Source organism: Apodemus sylvaticus, chromosome 11, assembly GCF_947179515.1.
Source record: "Apodemus sylvaticus chromosome 11, mApoSyl1.1, whole genome shotgun sequence".
NCBI lineage: Eukaryota > Metazoa > Chordata > Mammalia > Rodentia > Muridae > Apodemus > Apodemus sylvaticus.
In genome coordinates, this window is record NC_067482.1 from 67292615 (window position 1) to 67309970 (window position 17356).

At 39.9% G+C, this 17356-nt stretch overlaps 1 protein-coding gene across 2 annotated transcripts in view; it reads right to left on the reverse strand.

The window, feature by feature from the left end:
- Positions 1–216: 216 nt before the first annotated feature.
- Positions 217–17356, reverse strand: part of C1qtnf7 (C1q and TNF related 7) — a 105510-nt gene continuing 88370 nt past the window's right edge. For both annotated transcript variants that reach the window (XM_052199277.1, XM_052199276.1), the window contains exons 2-3: positions 7361–7606; positions 217–2058 (exon numbers count right to left, since the gene is read on the reverse strand). In XM_052199277.1, coding sequence (XP_052055237.1) covers positions 1427–2058; positions 7361–7598 — 870 coding nt within the window. In that variant the 5' untranslated portion in view covers positions 7599–7606 and the 3' untranslated portion in view covers positions 217–1426. The remainder of the gene's footprint in view (positions 2059–7360; positions 7607–17356) is intronic.

Consider the following 17356-nt stretch of genomic DNA (forward strand, 5'->3'; position numbering starts at 1 on the left):
AATGCTAATAAAAGTGGCTGAAGGAAGTAAGAGGCTTGGAAGGCTAGTAGTTTGTACTGATATTCTGTTCCTCCCTGTTCATCCTTGCTCCAGCTCCCTCATAGGTCTGGGACTTGTGCTTGTTGCATTCTAACTCTGGGTAATTTGTGAGGAGCTTTCCCCCCTTAATTTAAATAGCACCCTGTTCAGAAGAAACCTGTTTGGGCTAGAAAACTATTTTGCCCCAATCACCACCTCGAGTTCCTTTCTCAGGATTCCCTCTTTCCATCTTTCAATCCTTCTTGATTGAAAATAACACTGACATGTCAGGGGGGATGAGGAGATTGCAGGATCTTATCCCCTTTTTCCTCTGCAACTGTTGTACTTACAGAAACACTTGCATTTGTTATTCTTAGTGGTTTTTCTTTGTGAGAAGTCTTTGGCTTCCAAGCTCAGGCATCATGGTTTTTGTGTCTCTAGCACAGAATCGATCTGTTTACCATGGTGATCATCTTATGCCTCTGTGTCACAATGCTCCCTACACTCCAGCCTGCATGAAATAAGGCTATTGCCATATTTTTTTCTGTCTGGTTCAGCACTCAGTATCTGCTCTACACAGTCTCATTAGAGAGCTGCGGACGGCTGGGTTGATAGCACAGTTCAGAGTGTGTTCTTTGTAAGCGTGAGGACCTGAGTTTGATCCTTCAGAACCGATATAAACACAAGCCAGATATGGTGATACATGCTTGTAGTCTTTGTGTTGGAGAGAAGGGAACAGGTAGCTTCTGGGATTTCCTAGTCAGGCAGGATACCCAGATAAGTGAGCTCCAGGTTCAGGGGACACTGTGGCTCAAAGAACAAGATGGATAACATCTGAGAGGGGACAGCTGATATCGTCTGGTGTATACACACACACACACACACACACACACACACACACACACACACCGAGTTATTGGATCATGTACAAGCATAAAGGAATAAAAGAAATCTGTCACTCTATTTTAATTTGTTAGAAAATTCTTAGCATCTCTTACTTTGTTTTTACTCTTGAGAATTGTCAACAAATTTGACCGTAATATTATGATTATCCTAAATAACAAACAAAACTGGGGTTTTATGAATGTTTAATAAGGCAGTGTCACTACCAGCTGGTTGTATTGCCAAGGGCATTCAAATTTGTTAACATCATCTTTAATTTGCTTAAATATTTAGGGTCATTACTTTAGGGGGTCCATGTCTGGGGTTATTGTATGCCCATTCATTTTGTTGTGATTTCAATGGGTAGGTGGTTTGTCTCATTTTGATAACTCTACCAGAGCCGTCTGTAAAAAACATTTTCCGAATCCCTGTGTCTTTTGCTCCACCTTCCAGCAGCACTCCAGATCACATCAGAGTGCAAGCCACTGTGGTACTTGTGTTGCAACCTTCAGGCCTGCAGTCCTGATCACAGCTCATCGTCTTCTGATATAGAATCCAGGTAATCTGTATCAACATAGAGGAGAAACCCAGAGAACAAGCTGTCCGCCCAGCCTGGATCTGAGAAAAGGCCATTCTGGTCATTGAAGAAGATCTCCAGCCAGACCTCATCTTCCGGCTGCAGGTAGATGACTGTGGAACCCGAGGCCACATCGTGGTTCCCTGTGTTGGCATCAAAGGTCCTTATTCGGTACTGCCCATTGTGCACCAGCCCGATTGCTAGGTGCTTATTGGCCAACGTGATGTCATAAGAAAAGTAATAGATCCCTGGGAAAGCACAAATGAACTTCCCCGTTGCAGGGTTGTAGTGCTCCCCCTCATTGAACAGCACTTTGTTAAATATGATGGGTAGTCTTTCTTCTGGGTAGCTGGTTGTGATGCCAACTGAAAAGGCAGATTTGAGCACAATGCTTCCGCATCTGCACACTCCAGGCAGTCCCGGGTCCCCTTGATCTCCTCGGTCTCCCTTTGGCCCAGGAGGCCCGGCTGGACCGATTTCTCCTTTCTCCCCCTCTGGTCCCATGGGTCCTTTCTTCCCAGTCTCTCCTTGGTCTCCTTTCTCACCAGCAAGGCCCAGGGGTCCAGTCTTACCTTTCAGACCTTCAAAAACAAGCAATAGCTAAATTAATAGTTCTTCTAAAGAATCACAAACAACATACCTACCCATTGCTAACACACCTTAAACGTGTCTGAACGCAGTCAACTATCCACAGCATCCTACTAATTAAAAAGCCTTTGGAAATCATTGATATACTAAGAATGAAACTTAAAAAGTTCTCATAGAATCTTTCCTTCAGTATTGGGGACATTAATTAGACCCTAACTAATTAAACTAATTAGATATTATTTTGAAGACAGATTAGTTGGTGCATATTAGGCATATCCCAGTACTTGTCCCTACAGAAAGACTATAGAATGAGTCCCAGGGCAGACAGAAATAGACAATGCTTTGGAGAGAGCTTAGTCTTTGTCTTGTTCTATTCCTGTTAGAGTTCACAATAAAGTAATGAATCAAAATCACACCTGCTATTTGTCAACTCTACTAGGATGGATATTAAATGTTTTACTTGCATGAACTTTCTTATTTAAATCTCATGACAATTTTAATAGCTAAATATTATTAACTCCATTGCGGAGAACAGAGCTAGTGAGGGAGCTGCTATCTCAACCTAAGCCTGCCCAACTCTGGAGGCTGGGTACCCTGTTTTCTAGGAGAATGTGTTGGGCTGATCCTGAAAACTGTAAGTACACCTAGAATGTTGGGCTTCTTATGTTACTGTAACTGAAAAATAATGATCGCTTTCCCTATGCTATAGGCTTGCTTTTAGAAGGGAAAACTGAGTCCTGAAATGGTAATTAGTTTAATTAGTTAGGATCTAATTAAGGTCTCCAATACTGCAGGAAATCTATGAGAATGTTTTTGCAATCCTGTGTGTCAGGATTAGAAGGACCCCAAGCTTCTCAGTTTCATGATTTCTTTCTCCCTTCGATCCAAATACCTCTTTCCTTATAGCCGGCTCTTCCACTGAATGTATCACTTTAGATTTGTCTCCTAATTTCTCTGAGTCTCCTCAGAAAAAATAATGGATGTGAAAGAATTTCAATGAATTCTAAGCCACTGTATAGAATTATTTTCTGTATGTTCAAATCTTGACATATGCAGGTTCGCTAGAGGCTAGATATAGAGAGATAATGATCTTGATTGAAAGCAGTCAGCAAAATTGACTCCTTTTAACACTAATTAATTTTAATTTTGTGACTGAATCCACGTCATAAACAGTACTTGAATAATACTATTTCCACCCATAGTATCCAAACTATTTTTATCTGTTATTATTATACTTTTTGTCATCTGGGAAAGTGTATTGTTAATGTATGGTTTCACTTGAAGCAACGGGTGTCTTCCCAGTAACTTTCATTCAGCTAAGCCTTTTATCTCACGGTGTTTTGATATCAATTATTGGAATGCTGTACATACTTCAGTGCATACATGTGATAACTTGATTCCTTTTTTCTAGTTAATTGGCAAAATTAACAAGGAAATATCTTGGTAATGTAAATTTTAGGAGAATTAAAACTTTGCCCTCAAAATGTCAAGCACATCCTTTAATCCTTGTGAAAGTGGCTATTTAACAATTTACAAGGCAGGGAGGTTACTGGCGATGAATGTCACTGTTGTTTATGAGACAAGATCAGTGTTTTTATCAACAACAGTTGTGTCCCCTTAATGCAGTCAGTCCTTTTAAGTTGAAATTCTACTAGTACAAGCAGAACACATGTGATAGATGTTTCTTGCAACAAGGTCATAAAAATCTTAACTTTCAATGCTTGATTCATTGGTGTAGAAATGACATATAAACTTTCTTTTGCTGGTCACAAATCAAAGACTACAATGTCTGGAATCTGTGTTTTAGCTTCAATAGCAGCTAAACCTTTTCCACCTTTTCTGTATTGATCTTCATTACAGCAATGAAACCACTCTTGTCTCAGTAACAATTTTAACCCTAGGATTTCATTATAAACACAAATCATGCTGATTATAAGATTCTCTAGTTTCAGGGACTCGATTTGTAATACAGAGACATCGGATATAAGTCTATTCCGAGCTTAGAGGGGTAACACTGTTAACTGTGACTCACCACATCTGGAATAAAACCCACTTCAGCTGTGGACAGGGCAGTGGATCTGAGGAAGAGGTAAGAGCCCCTTCTTGGGGACTGGAAGCTTAGGCTTCCCAGTCATTGAAATAAAAGTTTGAAGAAGGTTGCTTGAGGGCCCATCCCCTTGAAAATTCACTGAGAACAACTCCTAAGTACTGAAATGCAAATTATAAATATGAAAAGCTCTTTATAACCTCAGCGCTTATGTTTTCTATTGCAATACACATTTAATACCCTAAACTGCAGGATACACTTAGTCATGGAATAAATGTAATAATAATACATAGGCATTCTTTGCTTTTATATGGAGAGTTTCCTCATGTATCAGAAGACTACAGACTCAGAAGAAAAATAAAGAGGATAAATCAGTATGCACTAAGGATTAAACTATGTATTGCTGAAGCTTAGCCATACGGAATGTTTTTTTTTTTGTTTTGTTTTAGTTCTCTCTAAAATGGGTCTACCAAGATTTCCTCTTTAGAATCATCTTATACTTCCATTCATCTATACATCATCCATCTAGCAAACCTCCTTCCTTCCTTCCTTTTTTCCTTCCTTCCATCAATAGATCTATGTATCCATTCAAACATATATCTTACGTTTATTTCATTTAATATTGACTGACCATTCACTATATGTAAGCCTCCATGATAGCAGCTTGGTCTTATAAGCTCATGGATACCATAATTCATATATTAAACTGGGATAAAGACTGTTTCATGAGGACTTGAAAGAGGACTAACTGTTAAAGGCCAACCTCACAACCAAAAAAATAAGAGCGCTTTGTGAGGTAGTTCTAGTGATATTTGAATGAGTGCACTCTCAGATTTAATTGAATGCTATATTATAATAATTGTTATAGACTAGTGAGATGCATTTTTGCAAAGAATTTATTATTTGGTGTAATACTTTCTACATTTCTAATTTACAATAGGGAAGTTAGAAAAAGAACACTATCTGTTCTGCCTGGACTTGGTTGAGGTGAAGGCAATGTGGTATCTAAGAAGGGATCATATACAAAAAGACCCCGCGCTGCCACTGGAGAGGAAGGAGTGAACAGAACTTCCCAGCCGTGGACTCATCTGCAGCTACATTACAAACACATCTGAGTGATGTGTGTGTCTCTTCACAACCAGTCAGGCCTACCTTTCCTTTCTGAGTTGTGCATAGCCTTTAGTGTGGCTGTTGGGTTGATATAACCTCAGGTTGGAAAAGCCACTTTGTATTTGAATCTCGATAGTTTCATTTGTAGCATTATTTTATTGCATATTACAGTTATGGCAGATCATAACATAAATGAGTTCCTGACACATGGTGAGTTCTTAGTAAATGGTCAGCATTGGAGCTACGGTGATGAAGAGCTTAGATAGTTATTTCCTTTACCTTCTGACAAATGTCTGTGTTCCTGGGGACTAGAACGTACTTGGCAGTTGTGTCCTTTTTGACAGTTTGCAATGTCTAGAGCTGCTCTTGTTTGTCACAGTTAGGGAAAGCTTGCCACTGATATCCAGGGAGATGCTGTCAATTACTATACGGAGCACTTCACCCTGCCCTAAAAATGGTTCATCACTAAATGACATTGGTGTGGAGGCTGGGAAACACTCTCCAGAAATGAAAGTTGGTAGAGGTACACAAAAATGTTTCTAAGTGAATAGTTACTCAAAAAAATAGATTCCTAGAGGGAAGACTAGATTGTATACAGGACTAGCCCTAACCCCATTGGCTAAAACTGTAGCATTTCAGAATATTACATTTGTTCTGAAATAATAGGATTACTACCTCAATGATATATTAATCTTTTTTCTGTTTGTTTATTCTATGGCTTTGGATGGCTACAGATTTATTTTTGATCTGAGGATCAAAATTTAATAATGAACAGTATCTAACATGTCCAAGTACTTAGCACATGACAATTATTGTATGAGCCATTCTGCATATATAACTACCCTTAAAATTCGCAATTTCCCTTACTATTGCCAATTTACAAATGAAGCTCAAAGAGGCTATTTGCCCAGGGATGCTAAGAAAGAGCCAAGATTTGAATCTGTTTTTCTGCTTGTGTGATTAGTCACTATATTCTTCCTTCCAGACACAGCAAGATGAAAGGGTCAGTGTATAGAACTATAATTTGTGTGTCATAGAAATTTAAGGATATTCAAAATCATGGCTCAGTCATAATTTCATTCCACACGATCTATCTTATAGACAGACACTTTGAAATAGCTATCTTTAAGCTCCAAATTCAAGGTTGCTTATTTGACATTGAATCTTTATGTAATGTTCTTTAATATTGAACAATCCTCGTGCATCTGACAGCTATTGATTTGCCCAGTATTTTCTGCACGAAGTATTTATAAATGATGCATTAGCCAATAATCTGGATATATACTGTGGTACTGTCTCACAGAATCCCAGTAAATCAGGTGTGGTGACTGGGAAGAGGCATGTTTTTTAGATCTAACGTATTTTTTCCTTCTTATCTTTTAACTTGTGCACTCAGAAGCTTGTTTTCAAAGATTGATTTCAAATCCCTTCCTCTTGTAGAGTTCACATAACTTCCGTAGAATTTCAATTTGGTTTCCTCTGAAGGACTGTGGATTCTGGCAAACTTCCCAGGCTAACCTATCAGCAGGGGGGCGGTGGGGGGACGCCTGAAAACCAGTGAAGGACTAGAGGGCAATTCTATTGTCTTCAAGAGCTATGTAAAGTCTACATGGCATGGCGGCTGTTACAGGGCAGCCGAGAGAGGAAAGGCCATCTCTGTGACACTATTGTCCTAGCTGTATACATGGAAAAATCTAGAAGCCCTTGAGGAATATTTGTGTAGAAAGTTAGCTCTAAGCAGGGTGGCACCTGAGTTTCTGCTCGACAGTTCTTTCCCTGCACTGTCCCATCTGCTTGTCTACCTAAGCGGTTCCAGTCATCAGTTGTTGGGCGTCTACCTCCATCAGGCATGCGCGGTACCTTCCTATCTGTGCTCGTCTCCTGCAGTGCCCTTCACCAGGTTCAGTTTTCTCACTTTCCCAATGTCACAAATATCCACCAGAGAAGGTCGTCATTGCGGCCAACTAAGGCTGGAAAGAGTTTGTAGTGTAATTTTGATAGAGTGAGTTGCTATTTTTAGTGAAGGTAAAATGGAGAAGCGATTGAAGGAGCAATTCCCACTGAGAAGAAGCAACCAAGGGAGCGCGGTTTAAGGGGGGCGGAGGGGGTGTTTGCAGAGCCTCATGGTGAGTCCTTACCTGCAGCGCCCTTTTCCCCCTTTTCGCCTTTTCTGCCATCTCTACCATCCCTTCCAGGAAGGCCAATGCGACCATGAGGTCCCGGGGAGCCATTGGCTCCGGGAGGACCTGGGGGCCCGGGTAAGCCAGGGATGCTGCAGATGTACCTTGGAGAGTAGCTCTCTCCCTTAGCCTGATTGCTTCGAGGCTGTCCACTTGCACAGATGGCAAGACTCGTCACGTAGAGCAGGACAATCATCTTGGGCTCTAGAAGAGAAGTAAAGACGTCAGTGCACTCTCCAGGGGAGGGCTTTGGTGCGTTGGAGTTAGGGTGAGCGGAAGACTTGGCACGCGCGCGGCCCCCTCCTGCAGTTGCCTTTCCTCACATTTAGAAGCCTGCTTCCTCTTTTAAGAATCCATCAATCCACTGTTGACAGAATCCTCAGTGCCTTCCACACGGACTGATGATGAAGGGTAGAAACATTCTAAACACATTTCCTTGCCACATTTATTCTGAAAGAATGGATGCTCTTAGCAAAATATACTTTCCTTCTTGCAAGACTAATGTATTACAAAAGGAAATAACATATTTAAATGACTTAACTAAATACCAGCACAGTTGCCACTATGCAGGAATAATTAATCAACCTTGACAGGTTACTTTCTACTTATTTTCAGTCTTTCTTGTGTTGTGGAGAAAGGAGATATTGTGCCAGTCCTGTGATTTAGAACTTTGTTTTTTTTCACTTAACATTGATTTAAGCTCTTACAGGGCCAATTATCTGTAACATTAATTACCATCTTTCTCCCTCTTCTCTTGTATGTGTAGAAGTTGTTTTCAGAGTTGTGTCAATGTAACACACACTGAGTTGTATCCACCTCATCTTTGTAGGCATCCGTCCATTTGTCAGAATACATGGGAGAAAAGACACAGTTTCGGAAAACCCTTGTTTCTCACTTGTTAATCATGTGTAATGGCAATTAGTGTTAATTGAAGTACTGTGCGCATCCTGGGGGAATCTGAAGCTTTAATTTAAAATCTGCAGGCTATAATGCCTCTGTGTCCTATTCAGCTGTGAGCACTGGGGGTCAATTAAAGAGCTGTGTGAACTCGAACCGTGCACAGTGCCACGGGAAACAGATACAGTGTTGACTCGAACCTCGTAGGACTTGGCTTCTTACTCCACAGAGCCTGGACGCAGAGAGCAGTGAATGATGTAGTAGCGGGATATCCTGGCATGGAGGCAGCATCAGCTTGGGAAACCTGAATTTTCAGACTATGCCATACTCAGGGATGAGCAGTCTCTTCAGTGGGGGAATGCGCACAGGTGCTTCTGCAGGCCGTGTAAATGAGCTTTTGGGTAGCCTGACCTGGAGAAGATTCATACAGAATCTCCACAGTGCTTGATCTGGACAGCGTTCTCTTGAGGGGAATAATAACAAAAACGAGGGAAGAGAGATCAAGTGTTCGTGTTGACAGCCACCCCAGATAGTTCCAAAGGCACACCGTGCGCCACACCACTTTTACGGTGCTCATGGAAAAATTGTAACATCTTGGAATTATACCCAGAAATTTGCCCCAGATCAGGAATGTACATAAGATTTAAGAATCATTTCAAGTCTTAGAAATCTTATCAAAAAAGACTAAAAGCACGTATTCAGTGTTACTGACTCTCCCACCAAAGGATAAAACCCCTTTTGTCATGTTCTATGAACTGGACCTGCTATACAACATTATATCTTTCTGTGTTCTGCTACTGTAATGAAACACTGGAGGCAAGGGCTTCACATAGGAAAGAGGTTTATTTAGCTCACAGTCTGGAGGCTGAGAATGCCACATGGCCCAGGCTCTTCTACAGGCCTTCTTGGTTGTGTCACACCAGGGTGTGTGACATCGAGGTGGGAGGGATAGGAAGCAGACTGGAAGCTAGAACCATCCATGGAGAGTCCCCCGGGGCCTGCTCCTTAAGGCTTACCAACCTCTCACCAACGTCATAGTGGGAGCGAGCTTCTACCATTGGAGCAACAATGTTAAATCATACCCCGGACAGGGAAAATGCCAACCCTCAAACCACAGATGCTAGCGTTCAGATGGGTCTCTGGCATTCTTTGACAAACCCTGTGATTCTGATAGCAACAGGAGCTCTTCAGGGAACATTATGGACGAGGGACCAAAACGCAGATAAGAGGCAGAGGACTACTGCAGAAGAGTTCCTGCTGGACAAGGCAACTCTCCACAAACTCTCAACACTATAGCTGCTTGCCAAGACCTGCACAAGAACACACCAGTCAACATCCCAGTGTGAGTAGAGATAAGACTCACAGCATCCCTCCCCTCCTGAGTTGAAAAGCTACAAGTAGTCTATGGCTGCTGAGGGAGACAGGTTTTTTTTTTTTTTTGTTTGTTTGTTTGTTTGTTTTGTTTTTGGTTTTGTGTTTTTTTTTTTTTTTTTGGTTTGTTTTTTTAAAGAGGCAAGCCCCATGATAGGTTATCTAAGCACTAGTGGTCAGCCCAAAACTCACGTATGTGTAGACAGCATTAATTATATATATACACACACACAAACATTAGTGACACACACACACATGGCATTTGTAAAAGGAGATATGGGGGATCATGGCAGGAATTGGAATGCCTATGATCAAAATGCATTATACTCATGTATGATTTTTTCTTTTTCTCAAAACAAGATATGATCTCTTTTGAAGACTCTGATAAAAAATAATGCAATGAGCATCCTATGCACAACCTTTGCTGTAATTAAAACTGGATGCATTGATTAGAAAAACAGTTCCTCTTCCTCACAGAGCACACTTAAGAGGTTACTCAGGAGGAGGTTTTTAACTATGCACACAGAACACCGGAGACTGTAGACTGAGGCTAAGAGATACTTCTATGAAAGACTTGAGGTTATTGGTTATTGGGAGAAAGAGAGCTTGGGGGAGTGTAGGCACCAGTAGTGATGTGAAAGTCATCATGGGAACATTAGGGAAAAAGAGTGAGCTGGGGGTCTGGAGAGTGGTAGACAGGACACAGAGAGTTTGGAATATGCTTGGAAGAAAGAAGACTTCACCAATATCAAGCAGAATGTGCTCAAAGCAGGAGCAAAACAAGCGGCTAAAGCAGTTTTGTCATCGCACGAATGGACTTGCTGTCCATTCTCAGAAGCACTAGAGAACTGTCCGGTACAGGACCCTAAATACTGGCACAGAGATCCAGAGTTAGAAGCATTTGAGCATCACTCAAGACACTTATTTACTAACCAGTCACCAGCAGGGAGTAACAAGGTGTCGTAGTACTCACTGCATGACACTGCATGATGCTGAGTGCGGAGCCAAGTCTCAGGACTCAGTTCAGGCATGAAGATGGCAGAGTATGAGTTACCATGGAAAAGCACAGTGTTTTTCTATTCCTCACCAGGATAGATGCCTGTTAGTTTCCTTTCCCAGTCAACATCATATGCCTACAAGACCTACTTGATCCACACAGCCCGCAGGTCATGTGACTTCATCTTTGACTTTCCTGCTCAGTCTCAGTTCTAGCTGTAATGGATTTTTTTTGGTGTCCCTTAAAGGCACCTAGTACAACCTGTCCTAGGGTCCTCGTGATTACCTTCTTCTGGGTAAAATTCCTGCACCAACATGTCCCTGTGTCTGGACTCCTCACCTCTTTCGTGAGGTCTTTCTCATATGCATTCTTGTTCAGTGCGACCATTGTCATCTTATTTAATATTGTGAAGTATGTTGTTCATCCCCAAGCTCTCTTCTTTCTGCTATTTTTCTGGCCTCCCTTGTGTTATCATCTCAACTCACTAGATTATTCCTATCTTTATTTTATGGTATGCATTTTCTTTTTGGATAGGACCCATAGCATCCAAACTCCACAAGGGCAGGGATCTTTCTATCATTTGCTTATGGGTCCAATTGTCTGGAAGAGCATCTAACACAAGCCTCTAAGTTGAGAGAAGAGACTTTTTGGAGGATGAGACATAATTTCTGTGGTTAAAAAAAATCTAATGAGAAATGATGATAATATCATAAGACAAAGAAGGTTGAAAAGTTTTCCCTGCAACCATGGGTTTTTTTGCAGTGTTTAAGACTACACATTAAGAACTTCAATGGTTTAGTTTATGTAGCCTGCAGAGCTTAAATGTATCAAAATACTTTTGCATTTATAGCTAATTAATGTATTTCCAAAAATGGAAAGACAAAGGGTACAAAGTTATAAGTAAATCTAGTGTTGTTTTTCTGTCTCCTAAATACTGGTTTCTTCCCCAGAGGTGAGTCCTGTGGCCCACTACCTCTGTGTCCTCCCCCAGCATAGTTTTATGTAGACAGAATCCTCATTTTTCTCACAAACATCATGTTTTTGGGGGATTTGCCCCAAGACCATCACCCTACCATAAGTACCAAGGCTCATAAGTATCCGAGGCTCAAGGCCTGATATAAGTTGTGTTGTGTTTGCATATGACCTATGTGCATTGTCCTGTATTCTCTGAGACACTTACTTTTAGATTATTTATAATATCCAACATCACATGAATTGTACTGTTCAGAGCATAGTAAGAATAAGTCTGCACATATGCAATAGATAATTACTAAATAATCATTACTTATTGCTTATCTGTGATTTCTTGGATGCAGCCATGTGGAACCTCTGGATAGAGGGCCCAGTGTATCTGCCTGTATTGACATCTCTTTGCATAGAGGCACCACAGTCCTTTTGTTTCAGGAACTCTTGGATGTCTGCCATATGCTACAATTAACTAGTGCCCCACCAATGGACACTTGGGGTAGTTTCATTTCTTTGTGATTATAATTGCTACTATAATGAACATTTAAATTTACTGGTCTCATATACTTCATGACAAATACAGGAAATATTTTCCTAGGTATTTTTCTTATTTTAATTGTAATTATGTGTATCTATGTGTAAGTGCACATGTCTGACTGCAAGAGCTGGGACAGGCTAGACATGCTGGATTCCTGGAGCCAGAATTAAAGACAGTTGTGAGCTTAACATAGGTTCTGTAAACCAAACCCAGGTTCTCTGCGAGGTCAGGAAGACTTGTAAACACTGAGATACCACTTCGGCTTTTATTTTTACTTTTTAATATACATTTAAAATAATTTTTATCATTAAAACATTTTCTAAAGTCTAATTTATTATATTTTAGAATATCAGTGTATGTCCCTGTGCTTAATTCCTTGTGGGATATTCCCAGAAGTGACACTACTTGACCATTTTTCCACTCCATGATACTAAAAATAATTTTACATTGATTTCTATTCTCCCATCTCATTTTATCACATATAAAAATTTGGTCCACTAGGCTTTTATTAATTAATAGTGGAGAGGTAGTGATAGAACTGCACATTTCCAGCACCATTTCCTGAACAATCCATTTTCATCTAAGCCCAAAGTTGAAAGCATTGCAAAGAATTTGCTTATTTTGACTGAGAATAAACCACATGAGTCAAAACTTTACATTATAATGATTTTGGACAGCTTGAAAAGACATAATTTGCACAGCATAAAACTAATCAAAGTATACAACTCAATACACATTATAATCCAACCTTAGAATATATTTTAAATCCTCAGGAGAAAACATCTCCATTAGCAGTCCCCTCTCCTGCTATCTGCTTTCATGCATTGGCTTGAATTATGCAAATTTATGTAGAATATGTACTGACATGTTTTTTTCTCTCTCTCTGCTTTTATGCTTCTTTGGTCTTAGAAAATCAAAGCTCTGCATATAATGCTAATCTCAAACAGGCTCTGAATGCTAAATGGAAACGATTTCCTGTCTTAGCTTTTTCTTTAGGGATAACCAAATGACAGGTTTTTAGATTTTTAAATCATGTATTTAAAAACATGCATATAACAAAAATTTTTATGTAACTATGTACTTTGATTCTGTAAGGCAGGATGTAGATTATGGTAGCATGTGATTTTTTTAGTTATAGAAGTTTTTCTTGCCAAACTAGCAGTAAGAAACACCCGGAGAGACACAGATTAAGTCAGTGTAAAGCCTGAGCCTCCAGAAACATGGATATGTAGCTTGAGATCTATTTAAAATAGTGTGATTTTTGTCCTAAGAATAGAAAATGTTACTCATGAGAACCTAGATGCTGGAAAACAGTTCAAGGACTCAAATATGGTCAAGTAGTGTCACTTCTGGGAATATCCTACAAGGAATTAAGCACAGGGACATACACTGATATTTATACACTCATGTTTAAGGCAACATCTTTCCTAACCGCCTAGATGAGCAGCCCAAGACTTCACTAACACATACATAAACTATGGCACACAGATGCAATCGCCTTAAAAATTGAAGGCACTTTGATGAATGCCATGACATGGACGGACTTTCAAGGCACTATACTCATAAAACACTATAGTCAGAAAAAGGTCCAATACTAAAAAATTTCTTTTATTTAACTTTCCTGGATAAATCATATTCACAGAGACAAAACTTTTATAATTCAGAAAATGGCAGGATTTGAACTGACATCTTATTGGAAACACTGAATGGTCAACGATTACTTCATGACAGAAGACTGGATTTGATTAATTCAAGTTCAAACTGCGCTTTGCCTGGAATTCATTAGGACAATGAGAGGTGACCAGGAGGGCCAAAGCAGGACCTCTCCTTGGCTTCCGAGGTGGACATTGCTCAATATCAGGGTCTGTTTTAGTTCACTAGGAGGGATGGCAGTGAGTTTGGGACAGGAAGGAGACTCGAGCTTTCTGCACCACAGTTCCTTCTCTGGTGAGCCCCTTAGCTCCTTGCACCTCCCATTTTCCTGTGCAGAATTGATTTTCTGTTTTGATGAGGTCCCTTCTTCTGGACCTATTCATATCCCCTCAAGGCCATACAACTAGTTTTAAACGTATTTGCTTGCTTATTTCCCCGACACAACATAAACTCCATATTTCTGACATGGACAACAAGTTACACTACTTTGTTGAGTAACTTCAAACAAAGTAACTTCAACAGGTTATTTTGTTAAGTAGAAGCTCAACAGAGGTGGAATGAAAATAAATCCATATTCATCAGGGTTTTCTACAGCAGTCCCTTATTTAGTTTTGACTGTGTAAAGTACTGCTGTGATGGCCGAACAGTGAATAAGGAAACTTGAACATTTGCAAATATTCTTAGAGTCTACAGATTCAACCCTAGTCCATATCACCCACGCAAGGGTGCCTTTGTGATAGGCTGCAAGAAGAGCAACTGGCTACAAACCTTGTTCATGGCTAAGAAGCTAGTGCCAGTCAGAAATTTGGAGCTAGGTCTTCACTTCCTGGATTCTTCCTATAGAGCCACCTGCTTACTAAGTCACAACCTCCATCATAATGAAGGTGGGTCATGATATTGACATTTGCCAAAGTTCTGAAAAAGAGAATAAACACCATACCGTGCTCTGGGAGAATAGGTTGCTGCAGGATTCCCAGTGTACAAAAGTCAGGATCTTTCCTGAGAGCTCGGTGAAAAACTTGCTTTGGTACCAGACAGAATAGCGGGTCCAAGTTCTCAAAGATTTCCAAATAGTTGAGCTAAAAATAATCTTCTCGTTTAGTCCCAAAGAGCCGGAGGCCCTGGAAGTCATTCATCCAGTGAAGCTCAGCTCAGGGATCAGTTAAAATTATGGCTTTGTTTGGGACAAGCTGTAAGAGCCGGCTTTCCTTGACTGGTGAGGCTGGAAGCTTACCATCTCGCTTTCTGTGGCCTCGTTTAAAGATTGCTTATTTAATTTTTTCCTCTTTTCATTGATTTTCCAATAAGATGGTTCTGAGAAAAGAATTACTCACTGACTGGAAATTGGTTGTTAGCTTTGAGAAAAGAAGCATTTAATGCTTGGGGGATTTTAGATGGGGTCCAAAAACTCTCATCCCTATTCTCTGTAAATATGGCCGGATGTTAGCCTTTTATTCTACTGCAAAAGAGAAAGACTGTGAGATTGTATTGATGTTTTCTTTGTTCTTTGCTGAATAGAGAAATGAGTGCATATTTTAGAAGATGGATATATCTTTGTTCATAAAGACAACCCTTCCTAACAAATCCAAAGGTACAATGTGTCTCCAAAGCCCGACTAGTTCATCGTTGCTGCAATCCATGCTCTTGTTTCCATTTGATATGTATTTCTTATATCTCCTTAGCAACAGCGATCTGTAATACATGATGTCATTTATGGAAATTATGTGAAAAAAATCTTGTTTTTATCCTGTTTTCCTCCTAATTCTTCTCAACAGTAATAATTCTAAATGAAGGATTTCTTTTTCCCCTCGAGTCGTGGTAGTGAATATTGATCACAGATTTGATCAAGAAAGTGAGTGGGCTCTCATTCCAATGCAATTTGTATTCCCTTCAGCTGCCCCTCCACCAAACTGGAGGTGAATTTGTTGACTTCCAAAGCCGGAATATCATCATAGCATGTGCAAAGTCTTAAACCTCAGCCAGGTATTTCATTTTCTAGATCAGTGTAGAATCCTAGTCATAGAGGGTCCCTGTGTTTTACTTCTCATCCTCAAATAAAATGGTTGTTCTTATTTGTTAGTTTTCTTATAGTCCTTAATTTGTACTAATAAAGTGGATTGAATGTTGGCCACAGACAAGCTTAATTTTAGGTGATCCAGCCTCTTAATGATGACTTTAATGGGCTTTTCTTGCTGCTCATAGAGTAGAATAATTTCTGCTGGGGAACTTGAACTAATCTGTTTTTATTTATTTATTTATTTTTATTTACATTGCAAATGATTTCCCCTTTTCTGGGTCCCCACTCCCCGCAAGTCCCATAAGCCCTCTTCCGTCCCCCTATTCTTCCATCTACCCATTCCCACTTCAGTAACTGGGTTTGTGTGTTCTTTTCCATTTTGTTCCTTTGTTCACTCATTTATTGGTTCTTTCCTTTCTTCCTTTTGTTTTCTTTCTTGTTCTTCCTCCCTTCTTTCCTTTTCTTTTCTCTTTTCTTTTCTTTTTCCTTTTTTTATTTGAGACAAAATCTCAGTATGTAGCTCTGACTGTCCTAGAATTCATTATGTAGACCAGGCTAGTCTTGAACTTACAAAGATGCCTCCCAAGTGCTGGGATTAAAGGTGTGTGCCACTATACCCAGATAGTGTTTACCACATTTTATGTGCAAATATTTTTCAAATTATTAAAGGATCATAGCATTTTTAATGCATAATTGATTTTTGCCCTTTCTAAAATCACTTTTCATTTCAGGTAACTCAATACAATCTCTATCTTTCTTGACTTACTTTTCTCTCCAGAGAGAATGAACTTTTGAAATGCTCTCTTAGCATGTTCAGAGCTCAGATGTGGTTAATACTTTTTAGGTCTATTTCATGCAGTTATTGTCACACTTATTTCAGAAACACTGATAAAAATTTAGAGGTAGAAAACAGGCCAAAGAGAGCCTTTGCTTAGATTAATGCCTAAGATTCCATTTTTACCCGCTACTTGCTGCAAGGCTAAGGTCTCATTCTGTTTTTTCCTAAGCATATATTTTGTTTTCCTCTCAGCTCATGTTATTACTTTCCGGAAGGTTTTACTTAATTTTCACTTTAATTCAGTTCAACTCATTCAAATCCACCCAAATGTTCTGAGAATACCCAACAGCATTGTGGGAACCCAAGCTCTCAAGAAAGATAAAAAACAATTGTAGTTTTTTACAATTGTAGACAGACTGTAGTTACTACAATTTCCTCCATTCCACAATCCAGTCTAGCCAGTTAGAAGCTGCCAATGCGACATTTACAAAATATAAAATTGGGAAGCTGTATGCAGAATTGGCCCTCAACAGTGAGTTTATTATCCCGCTGGGCGCACGTGTGCGCGTGCACACACACACACACACACACACACACACACACACACATGCATTTTGTTAGTAAGTAGAATCGATTTCAAAAGGTGGTTCCAGCTGCTTTTGAACGAGCTGATAACAAGGCTCAGTGCCCTGGGTCCTCACTGCATTCTCCGCTTCTACTTTTACAGATAAGTGCCC